Source organism: Bos javanicus, chromosome 3, assembly GCF_032452875.1.
Source record: "Bos javanicus breed banteng chromosome 3, ARS-OSU_banteng_1.0, whole genome shotgun sequence".
NCBI lineage: Eukaryota > Metazoa > Chordata > Mammalia > Artiodactyla > Bovidae > Bos > Bos javanicus.
Window position 1 is genome coordinate 34,542,009 of NC_083870.1, and position 12,242 is coordinate 34,554,250.

Genomic DNA, 12,242 nt, shown 5'->3' on the forward strand with positions numbered 1-12,242 from the left:
GAGTAGAACTCAGGAAAACAGTGGGAACTGGACTCCTTCCTCGAGATTTTGTAATAGAAGAAATATTGAGATATTTTTCCTTCAAAATCCTTTAAATTTATAGATGAATTATAATTTGTTTGCTAATATTAGGTCACTTGTTCAATATTTTAAATTGATGTGGACTAAGCATTTAGAATGTAGGATTTTCAAAATGATAAATTTAATTAGAAATAGACCCAATTTGCTAAATCTGGTGTCTTACTTCATGTTCAAGATTGTAAGAAACAGAAAAGGAACATGAGAACAGAAAGGTATCTTTACATTATATAAGAATAAGGGAGCAAAGAAAATAAAACTCATAGACTCTCCAAATTCCCATCTTTTCTCTCCCAACTCACCGAATGAACCTTTTGCTACATGGGGCTTGCTTTAATTAGTCTCCAGTTCCCAAGTTATCACTAACTGTCACTTCAGAGGCTTTCTTTTAACTTCTTCAAAGACTTTTTAAAAACGGAAAAGAGACATTTGTCTCTAATCTTTCACAGATAGTTTATTTCTTGGCATGTTCTCTCTATAAACACAAACCAGCTATTTTGCATGCTGCAGAAGATGGGTAGACGCTGTGTGGTGTAAAGGCCTTACCTCTACACAGAGTCACAGATTAAATGCTCAAGATGCTGTTTATTTTGCAACATTTGAAACTAACTTTCCAACCACTGATCATGGCTTGTTAGTAATTTAGTCAAGTGCAGTGGTGGTGTGATTACCCTTTACAAATATTTCCACCTTTTAAATTCGCATCCAAAATATTTGCAGCATCCTGAAATGCTAATGGTAACATGTAGTGTCAGCAAAGATACATGTAGATGAAACTATGAGTAGTTTATTTTATCTGGCTTCTAGAAAACAAAAGACAAGTGTCATGATTTCTGCTGCTGCGTCACTTCAGTCGTGTCCGACTCTGTGCAACCCCATAGACGGCAGCCCACCAGGCTCCCCCATCCCTGGGATTCTCCAGGCAAGAACACTGGAGTGGGTTGCCATTTCCTTTTCCAATGCATGAAAGTGAAAAGTGAAAGTGAAGTCGCTCAGTCATGTCCAACTCCCAGCGACCCCATGGACTGCAGCCTACCAGGCTCCTCCGTCCATGGGATTTTCCAGGCAAGAGTACTGGAGTGGGGTCCATTGCCTTCTCCAGACTACTTTTTTAAGGAAAAAAATCTTTCTCCTGCATAGTTTTTTTTTTAATCGAAGTATAGTTGATGCATGAGTATAGTGTTTACATAATCATTTTGAGGAAATAAAGGTCAGGGAGGAGTTAATGTACACCTTATTCTATTTTATTTAAGTAATTAACTTATTTTGGCTGTGCTGTGCGACTTGTGGGATCTTAGTTCCCTGACCAGGGACCGAACCCAGGCCCCAGCAGGAAACACACCAAGTCTTACTCACTGGACTGCCAGGGAATTCCCCACACACTATTTAATTTAATTTATTTTTTAATTCCCCTCATCTGATTTTAAACACATTCATTTTCCTAAATGTTTATAATCCAAATGATTTTATTTTAGAGGAGAAAGTCCTCAGGAAGAATAATAACCATTTGAAAATCTCTGAATCTGCCCCATCCGCTACTATCTGAACCTCCTGTGTCCTCTGGCCTCTGATTCGCTGGCGCCCCCTTTCCGTTCTCACGCTGTCAGTACCTATACAGCTTACCTGATTTCCGCAGAGACTGAGGGTAAAGTGGTGGAAGTATTTCAGTCCTTTGGAAGTGAAGCTTGGCCCTCCAGCCAGAGAGACGGTTTTTTCCAAAGCCAAGAAGTTGTACTTGAAAGTCCTGGTCGAAGTGCTGACTGAGAAGGTACAGTCATTGTAGCACAGGGAGTGGATCTGAGGGGAGAGGGGTCCATCAGGCTGGCTTCACAGGCAGGGCCTCGAGGGGGCCCGTGGAGAGTGGCACCAGTCACCCCAGCCTGGTCCAGCCCAGGCAGGATGAGAGAAGAGGAAGTGTGGATTAGGGGTGGGCATTAAAAGATGTGATTCCAGTATTAACACATATATGATGTATAAACCTCTCATTTTTCAGTAGGTAGTTGGATCAGATTCTGTACCTTGTTCCTATGCCTAGATTATAAAACTCCCTCAATAAACAAGACAGCCCTTCTTATGTTCAAGCAGAAAACAGCACTAGACACTCACCTAGAGCCAGACATCCTGGAATGTGAAGTCAAGTGGGCCTTAGGACGCATCACTACGAACAAAGCTAATGGAGGTGATGGAATTCCAGTTGAGCTCTTTCAAATTCTAAAAGATGATGCTGTGAAAGTGCTGCACTCAATATGCCAGCAAATTTGGGAAACTCAGCAGTGGCCACAGGACTGGAAAACGTCAGTTTTCATTCTAATTCCAAAGAAAGGCAATGCCAAAGAATGCTCAAACTACCACACAGTTGCACTCATCTCACACACTAGTAAAGTAATGCTCAAAATTCTCCAAGCAAGGCTTTAGCAATACGTGAACTGTGAACTTCCAGATATTCAAACTGGATTTAGAAAAGGCAGAGAAACCAGAGATCAAATTGCCAACATCTGCCGGATCATCGAGAAAGCAAGAGAGTTCCAGAAAAACATCTATTTCTGCTTTATTGACTGTGCCAAAGCCTTTGACTGTGTGGATCACAATAAACTGTGGAAAATTCTGAAAGAGATGGGAATACCAGACCACCTGACCTGCCTCTTGAGAAATCTGTATGCAGATCAGGAAGCAACAGTTAGAACTGGACATGGAATAACAGACTGGTTCCAAATAAGAAAAGGAGTATGTCAAGGCTGTATATTGTCACCGAGCATATTTAACTTACATGCAGAGTATATCATGAGAAACGCTGAGCTGGATGAAGCACAAGCTGGAATCAAGATTGCTGGGAGAAATATCAATAACCTCTGCAGATATGCAGAGGACACCACCCTTATGGCAGAAAGTGAATAAGAACTAAAGAGCCACTTGATGAAAGTGAAAGAGGAGAGTGAAAAAGTTGGCTTAAAGCTCAACATTCAAAAAACTAAGGTCATGGCATCCAGTCCTATCACTTCATGGCAAATAGATGGAGAAACGGTGGAAACAGTGGCAGACTTTATTTTTCTGGGCTCCAAAATTACTGCAGACGGTGACTGCAGCCATGAAATTAAAAGATGCTTACTCCTTGGAAGAAAAGTTATGACCAACCTAGACAGCATATTCAAAAGCAGAGACATTACTTTGCCAACAAAGGTTCGTCTAGTCAAGGCTATGGTTTTTCCAGTGGTCATGTATGGATGTGAGAGTTGGACTGTGAAGAAAGCTGAGCGCTAAAGAATTGATGCTTTTGAACTGTGGTGTTGGAGAAGACTCTTGAGAGTCCCTTGGACTGCAAGGAGATCCAACCAGTCCATTCTAAAGGAGATCAGTCCTGAATATTCATCGGAAGGACTGATGTTGAAGGTGAAACTCCAATACTTTGGCCACCTGATGCAAAGAGCTGACTCACTTGAAAAGACCCTGATGCTGGGAAAGATTGAAGGTGAGAGGAGAAGGGGATGAGAGAGGATGAGATGGTTGGATGGCACCACTCACTCAATGGACATGAGTTTGAATAAACTCCAGGAGTTGGTGATGGACAGGGAGGCCTGGAGTGCTGCAGTCCCTGGGGTAGCAAAGAATCGGACACGACTGAGTGACTGAACTGAACTGAAGTGGAAGAAGGGTGCCCAGGATAGCAGAAGAGACGCTACAAGTCTGTCAGCCCTCCCCCACTTAAAATTCACTGACCCCCAGATTCCTTTTTCCAAGTCTCTTTATAGGAAACTGAACCATAAACCCCTTTCTTGCTCATTTTAAGGTCCTCATGTGTTAATGGCCTCACTCAAGTGTCAATCCCTCCCTTTACAGCAGAAGAGGCTGGGGGGAGGAAGTTTGTGGCAAGAGTCCATGGTGTCCCAGTGAGGTTGCCAGAGATCTGCAGAACTGCTGCACTTACTGCACAGCTAAACTAAGCAGTGTCTGCAGGCTGCGTCGTGTCTTACAAATGTGTAGCCAATTTGTAATCAGTAAAATACAAGTTCACTGAAAAGCATTAATGAATAACTAAGAACTTCTGGTCATTGGATTCACTTTCTCAGATTCAGAAAACGCATGGGGCAACAGCACTGCTGTTCTACTTTAGAAGAAAGCCCTGGGAGAGGAGACAGCAAAGAGAATTAACTACATGTCCCAGCAAAGGTGGGTTACCATTCCCAAGAAGGGGGGGCAAATTCCCTTGATAACAAGCTGGAATGAAGTAGGCTGAATTTGAGCCACAAGTCCCATGACGGCTTCCCTTTTGGTCTCTGCACAGATGCCAGATAACCCTCTGGACCAGAGGGCCACAGATCTCCATTACCCATCACCTGAAGATGAGGCTTGTCGATGACTGAGACCCAGACCCTGAAAACCAACCAGTACAAGCTGAGAACTCTCCATCTATGGTCACACCCTGATGGGTTTCCTCTAGGACTCTAAGCTGGGAGTGCACCAGGGGGAGTTTGCATACCAGCCCCTTAAGAACGCCACCCAGGACCTGGCACCATCTGAGCTGGCCCATTCAGAGACGCAGTGTTAGGATGCTTAGCCAACCACGGGCACCTTGTTGCTCTTGGTCCCTGGACCACAGGGCATGCAGGCCTGGGCGCCATAAGGCTGGTGGGCTTTCAGGATCGTGTTAGGGGGACAGGAGTGGCAGGTTCCTGAATCCCGATCAATATAGTGGCCAGCAAGACAAGAGGTGCAGGAGGAGCCCATGTCAGAGGCTTCCAGGGCACACGGACGGCAGTAGGAAGCCACCCCATCCATGACATTGGTGACGTTGATGGAGTAGATCTTGGCGACATCACTGGTATACTTTCTTCCCTGGAAACAAAGACACAGGAGAGTGAGCTTGGCCTGCCGTGGCCTGAGAAGTAGCAATTGAGTGCTCTGGAAATAACAGAGTATGACTTAATCTTTTTTATCCTGTGATACTTGAGAAAAATCTTTAGAAGCATCCTGTTCTTTTCACTCACCTAACAGTATCTTTTGATGTGCATTTTTTGTTATTTTAAAGTAAGGACTGAACAATTTAGATGATGTATAAAAATATTCAGTACCATGGGGAAATATGTAGTAGGTATTCACATTTTTTAAAAAGCAGATTTTTTCCCCTTATAAAAGAAAAAAAAAGTATTTATAGTGAAATAAAGACTGTATAGAAGATACTCCATATGCTAACTAGGTTATCTCTGGGTAGTAAGATTATGGGTGGTTTTCTTCTTTTTGCTTTTTTTTTTTCACTTATTTCTAAGTTTTCTTCCAGTGAACTTACATTACTTTGAGTTAAGATAATAAAACCAGAGTTATTATTATTAAAGCAAGAACAGGACTGAACAGGGCACACCAGGTCAGGTACCACATATATCCTATCCTCAGGACATATATCCTCAGGACAGGTCTCCTGAGGAGGGACAGGTGATTTTAGGAGTTTCCAGGGTCATTTGGACAAGGCTGGATGCTCCTCAGGGGCTGGCATAGGCAGTCCTCTGCTTGACTCCTTACAAGTCTTCTAATCACTGGATTCTGAAGCTCAACCGCATGCTTAAGCTAAGGTAGGAATCCTTCCAGGGTAGGAGGTCTCTCTGGGCGCTGAGCCCTGAGGAAGGGGAGGAGCTTACTGTCTCATGGAAAGTTGTCCTCTGGAAGGCCCAGGTGAAGCTCATGGTAGCATTCTCCTCGATGATGTAGGTATAAGACTGTTTGCCTTTAGAACCTTTCCACGTCTCCACAGGACTGTTGGTCCTAGAATTCACACCCTGAACCCAAGACAGACAAATGAAGAAGGCATGATGGCTGGGCAACTGGGGAGAGGGTGCCCATACCGCTGCCATCCTGGGGGCCATCACAGTGGGCTAGACCCATATTAAATGGTGCAGTCCCTGACAAATAGTTGGCTCCTTGTCTGCAAAATCACTGTAAGCAGGGATGTCAGTTATGTTGATGCACCAACAGGGCAGAGGGGCCAGCCTTCCTGGAAGCCCCAAAGCAGACAAAGGAAGGAAAACATACCACCATGAAGTAGAGCTCGCAGTTCACAGAACAGATGGTCTCAAAGACAAACGTGATTCTGGCCACCTCTTTGTTCTCTGTGTCTGCCATCACTGACTGTGGACGTCTGTGGGGCAAAAATCAAAAGTCGGTTCCAGGGGCCAGACAGTGCTTAGTGAAGAGACCAGATGGCAACAAAGGGTCTGCTGGGGGACAGGACTAAGTTCTGAGTATGTTGGAAAGAACATGAACTGAATCCAATTCTATCATCCTAGTTGTCTGATCTTGATCTAGCTAAACTGTACCTTTCTTATCTGCAAAAAGGTGATAATATCTTTCTTATTTACCTCCCATCATTATGTGTTCTAAGTTGCTTCAGTCATGTTCAACTCTTTGTGACCCTATGGACTATAGCCTGCCTGGCTCCTCAGTCCATGGGATTCTCTAGGCAAGATACTGGAGTGGGTTGCCATGCCCTCCTTCAGGGGATCTTCCCAACACAGGGATTGAAGGTCTCTTGCATTTCCTGCGTTGGCAGGTGGGTTCTTTACCACTAGCACCATTGGGAAGCCCATCATTGTGGTGTGATCCAAAGGCATAACAGATGGGAAGTACTTTCTAAGACGCTGAATAGCCTCCCTAGCAGAGTGCGGGCTCCAGACCCACTGAATTAGAATCTGCAGCTTAATGTGATCCCCAGGTGATCCATGTGCATGGTAAAGTTGAAGAAGGACCACTAGCAAAGACATCAATTGTCTACACTCACTCAGCAGTTCAAACCCCCTCCCTATCTCCACCTGAACTGCAGGGTTTTGCACTGGTCAAATGAGCAGGTACTTTGATTCATAGCTTTTTTAGCAAAGTTCTCAGCCTGGTCCTTCTTTGGGGAAAGAGAGAGCCATGTCTGATAGGTGGGGATGGCAGGGTGGGGCGAATGGGGTTAGAAAGTGCTTTACTGCTATAATCATATTTGCAAATTGGAAAGTATTTTGGTGAATGTTATCTCCCAAAAGTCTAAGAAGTTTGCTTCCCTCAGAAACATAAGATATAGCTGTTCAGCTCTGAGTAATGTGAATGAAGGGAAGGGAACGTATTACCTTTCGAGCAAGTACTGTGGCTGAGCACTGTGCCCGGGATGGAAGGAGGGAGCTTGAAGGAGGGAATGGAGAAGCCAGATTGGCAATAGGGATGCTGATTCAGCGGTTCCCCCTCATCTTTAAAGCACATACAGGCAGAAGAGTTCGCTTGGGCTTTGAAAACCCATTTGTAGCTTTCTTTTTGGCTTTGGGCATGTGATTGACTTCTGAGGACCTCCAGTTCCCAGCTACTGTCCACTCAGTGGTGTGAACTGATGGGCTGGAGTTAGGCCAGAATCACAGACTGTCAATCCCTTTGTTTTACAGACAAGGAGCCCAAAGCCTAAAGGGGCACAGTGGCTTTCCCAAGCTCACCAAGCCAGTAAGTGGCAAAATTCAAGTGCCCGGTCTTTCAGTCCAGTTTTCCTTACACTGTACCACTCTGCCTGTAGTGGCTTTTTAATGGCAAACAAATCGCTTATTCTCCTAAGTGTTCTTGGGAGATGGGGATGAATATAACAATAAGAGCAATCCCTCCCAGGGACTTCACTGGTGGTCCAGTGGTTAAGAATCCACCTTGCAATACAGGGGACACAGTTCAATCTTTGGGAACGAAGATCCCACATATTGTGGAGCAACTGAGCCCACATGCTGCAACTCCTGAAGCCCAGGTGCCACAGCTAGAGAGTCTGTGCACCAGAATGAAAGACCCCACGTGCCGCAACTAAGCCCCAACGCAGCCAGATAAATAAATAAATAAAACCAATCTTCTTGTCCCACTGAAAGATGAACTATCTATGGGCATTTCTGGCCCTATTTTTTTTTCCGGTTTTAAAATCTTATTTGATGCTTTGAGAAGGGAGAATTTGAGTAGAATGTGACCAAATGGTAGGAAAAGCTAGAAGGGATGGGAGAGCAGTAGGTAATCAACATGGGCAGCAACTAAGAATGTGTCACTATTCAGGTTAACTTTATCAGACCTTTACTGTGGTCTTCCCTGTTCTTTTCTTGTTTTTTTTTAGACTGTTTTTTTAAATTTTTTTTAATTTTTAATAAACAAATTTCTATTTGTTTATTAATTTTGACTGGACTTTACAGTATGTGGGATCTTAGTTCCCCAACCAGGGAATTGAACCTGTATCCCCTGCATTGGAAATGCAGAGTCTTAACCACCAGACCCCCAGGAAGTCCTGTTCCGTTCTCTGTTCTGGACTGATACTTCTGCACACCAGAAGCCCTCTCATCTACAACACTCCAAGCTATGTGGGACTTGGATGTGGCCAAGGGTGGCGTGGTTTCCCCTTAGCTTTGTGCTCCTCACCTGAATCCTGGCACGACCAGGGTGAGAATCATGAAGTCATTGTCTGAAGCTCCAACAGCTGAATAAATGTGATCACCGGCCACCTCCCAGCCTGGAAAAGGAGAAGGACATGAGTTAGTGTCCAGTGGTCTCAAGTGCAGGGCAAATGTGTACCCAGATGACACTCTGGAAGAAAAGTAACACCATCCTTTGAGGCATCCAGAACAATCACCCAACACAAGCCATGTTACTTATCAGGCTACTTTGGTCAAAAACTCTGAAACTCTCAGAGCAAGACCTCTGCAGTGTGTGTACTGTTTCTAGTTCTGTCTCTAAAGCTAAAGTTTGCAGAATATATGTTCTTTGTCCATGGAGAGTGGAGCATTCAAGGGAGTGTGAGCATGATCAGCTCATTTTTCTCTAGACATCACTGTTAAGAACTGTGAGCTAGGAAGAACCGCTTTGGCAGGGCAGCTAGCTGAGAGCTCATGGTGGGGGGAGGTAGTTACCTGTCATGCCCTTGTACTCAAAGTTGATCCCGCTGAGGACGGTCGTCTCCATGTTCGTGGGCAGCGTGTTCCACCATTTGTATTCAAATCCCACGGCAGGCTCGGTCCCTGCTGGGCAGTGGCTACAATCTGGGGGAGCCACAAGATCCACGCATTCAGCCCGAAGGCTGCAGCCACCCCGGCTGGAGCTGTTGTTGCGCAGACAAGTGGCAACGGTGCTGGGCAGCCCCACAAAGGTGTTGCTGAGCACAGTTAACAGCAAGCTGACTCAATGTGTTTAGCAAACTTGGGGTGTAAAGGCTGACCCTTCATTCCATATTCCAGTACCCTACTCGCCCATCAAATTATTACTTTCAAAGCTTAAGTGTATCTTCGAGTCTAATACATATAGTTCATATTATTTGTCACGTTGTCATCAGCAAATGCCTTCACATTGATACGTCTACAGATCCCCCCAGCTCCTCTCCTGCAAATTCTGATTGTGTCAAGGTGGCCATCCCAGCTCCCCAAACCTTTTAGCTATCATCCCTGCCACATGCTGGAAGCCTCTGCTGTGAGGAGTGTGCCCCTTCAGGCCTGAGTCACATTCGCAGATGGATTGAGGAGGGAGGCAGGCAGTTCTCAGGTGGACCCACAGGCAGGGCCCGCGCTGACCTCTCTTCTGAATATGGTCCTCAGAGGTGGCCTGGCCCTTACTGCCTTCCTCAGAAGGACATGGTGTGAGTTCAGTTGACATGCTGAGTGCCCATGTGGCCCACCCATATGTGTGGTATGGGAATGGAGTGAGGCAGGGAGTGGGACGGGAGAGAGGTTACCGGAGCCATTGGAGTAAGAGCCATAAGGGCAGGGCTCGCAGGTGCTACTGTTGGTCTTGAAGAAGCCTGGGTTGCAGGGTGGGCAGCTGGTCTTCAAGCCAGAGGCAGGCAGCTTCACTGCGCCCTCCAGATCCTCGCTGCAGATTTTTGGCTGGGCCCATTTGTACATGAGCTGCGTCTGCAGAAACAGAGCCCGTCTCAGCCTGCCGTGTGGCATTAGCACATCTTCAGGAAGTTGCCTTGAGGATGGGGGGATTCTGGGCGCTAATGAAAGCTGCAGCAGGGTGGGGAACTTGGTTTGGGTCACCAGTGTATCCTAGGTACATTGCTTAGCGCCTGGCATATGGTCATGCTCAGTGAATATCTGCTGAATGAATGGACTGGGATGAAGAGGGACAGGCCTGTGTGTTGGATGGGAAGAGGGGACTAGTTTCCTCTAGAGAAAGCCCTAATTCCAGTGTAGAATCTTATTATTAATACTAAAATGTCACAGGAAAAGCAGCTGGTGAAAATCCCAGAACACAAAAAGGCATGGAGTGGAAGTGGTTTAGGTAACCCCTGGGGGAACAGAGGACGGCTCAGGTGTCCCAATTTGTCTTCTAAGTATTTTCTTTGCTTTTTCACTTATTCAGTAGACATCTATGGAAAGTCTAATATAAACATGTGACTCAGAGATGAATAACGTGGCCTGTGCCCACAGGGAGCTAGCTCACCATCTAGCAAGGGCATTGCATTGCATTACTTGCGTGCTCAGTCATGTCCAACTCTTTGTGACGCCATGGCCTGTAGCCCACCAGGCTCCTCTGTCCATGGGATTTGACAGGCAAGAATACTACAGTGGGTTGCCATTTCCTTCTCGAGGGGATTTTCCTGACCCAGGGATTGAACCCAAGTTGCCTGCATTGCAGGCAGATTCTTTACCCCTTGAGCAACTGGGGAAGTACCCTAGCAAGGGCAGCATAATAACAATCTCCCATGGGGGTATGAACCCTGTGTTCTCTGGGACATAAAGGCAAGAGCAATGAGGCTGGTTAAAGAGTACAAACTTCCAGTTATAAGATCAAAAAATTCTGGGGATCTAAGGTACAGGTGATTAGAGTTAGCATGGTGATTAGAGTTAATAATACTGTATTATATACTTGAGAGCTATTAAGAGAGTAGATATTAAACATTCTCACCACAAAAAAGAAATAGTAATTATGTGCCCTGATGGTAGTTAGCCAGCTCTATGTTGGTTATCAGCTTGCAATATGTAAGTGTATCAAATCAACTGGTACACCTTAAACTTCCACAATGATATGTGTCAATTATATCTCAAAAAACCTGAGGGAAAACAGCAAGAGGACTGATCAGCTTCCAAGTCAGTGAGCAAGAGAAGCACTGTATCTGTCACTTACTAGGACCATCCCTAGTCTTTCGATGGAGGCATTGGCTAGAGAAGAGCAGATGAACTGCAGGAGGCCCCTGGTGAGTCAGGGGTGAGGTTGGGCAACGTCAGGCTTCCTGTATGGTCACTGGGCAGGAGACCAAAGGATTGCATTGAGGTGATGGTGCAAATGTGCTATGTAGCATACCATATATGTAAGAAGGTGGGTGAACAAGGCATCAGTCCATTTTATTCAGGATAAGGTCTTGACAATGTCTTGAAAGGGCCTCATGTTGCCTTAGTTGAAGATGAGCCCCGGGACAGACAACTTGTGTCCCTGCTGGGCTCAGCCTTTCTCTGTGTAAAGAGCAGTCAGTGACCAGAGACCCGGACTAGTGACCTAACCTTATCTCATCCAGCTCATTTCCTTGAGTCTAATAGAGAGAAGGGTCTGGGGAGCTGGATGACTTGGGCCACCTCCTGGAGAGCACACTCAGCAGCCCCAATGGACCAGTGATCCCAGTCCCTGAGAAACCACTGAGGCACAGCAAAGGCCATAAAGGCAATCACAGGAGTCCTTTGATTTTAAAATACAGCTTAAGAAACAAAGTGAAATTCCGAGACTGAGCAGAACCAGCGTGGGCCTGAGGGCTGACACTTCCATAAGACACTCCTGGTGACCATGTCTACTCCAGGGTTCCTCCCTGAGCTGTGCTGTGGCTGGGCTGCAAGGTGGGAGCGCCGGCTCTGGTCCCACTCATCTATAGGCCCCCAAGGTGATCAGGAAATTGCAGACACCCAGGCTTGCAAGCATCAGGGCACACTGTGGATCTAGAAGTCCTTTGCCTGAACCAGGAGGGAGAAGAACAGGGCAGAAGAAGCAAAGACAGCCACAATCAGCCACATGTTATATCCTGGAGGGAGAAGAGCAGCAGGATTGTCCTCTTAATTAGTGGGTCAACTGAGACCAAGAAAATGACAGTAATTCCTTACAAGGTCAGGAAGAACACCAGACACTTTAGAACTGGGGCTAAGGTACAACTGATAGGATTAATCGTTTTGTCTGGCTGCTGGGGAAGGGGATTTTGCTCAAAAAATGAG

The 12,242-nt window shown here is 45.8% G+C and overlaps 1 protein-coding gene and 1 long non-coding RNA gene across 4 annotated transcripts in view; one reads left to right on the forward strand and one right to left on the reverse strand.

Annotated features, from left to right (window-relative positions):
- The window catches only part of ELAPOR1 (endosome-lysosome associated apoptosis and autophagy regulator 1), a 74,610-nt gene that overhangs the window by 9,043 nt on the left and 53,325 nt on the right, over positions 1-12,242 (reverse strand). For all 3 annotated transcript variants that reach the window (XM_061410960.1, XM_061410962.1, XM_061410961.1), the window contains 7 exons: positions 9,776-9,953; positions 8,961-9,089; positions 8,473-8,563; positions 6,097-6,202; positions 5,706-5,843; positions 4,645-4,908; positions 1,702-1,875 (listed from right to left, as the gene is read on the reverse strand). In XM_061410960.1, the coding sequence (XP_061266944.1) occupies positions 1,702-1,875; positions 4,645-4,908; positions 5,706-5,843; positions 6,097-6,202; positions 8,473-8,563; positions 8,961-9,089; positions 9,776-9,953 (1,080 nt within the window). The remainder of the gene's footprint in view (positions 1-1,701; positions 1,876-4,644; positions 4,909-5,705; positions 5,844-6,096; positions 6,203-8,472; positions 8,564-8,960; positions 9,090-9,775; positions 9,954-12,242) is intronic.
- LOC133244174 (uncharacterized) lies at positions 1,871-4,771 on the forward strand. Its single transcript, XR_009735319.1, has 2 exons — positions 1,871-4,242; positions 4,358-4,771. It is a non-coding gene; the product is annotated as an uncharacterized LOC133244174 (long non-coding RNA).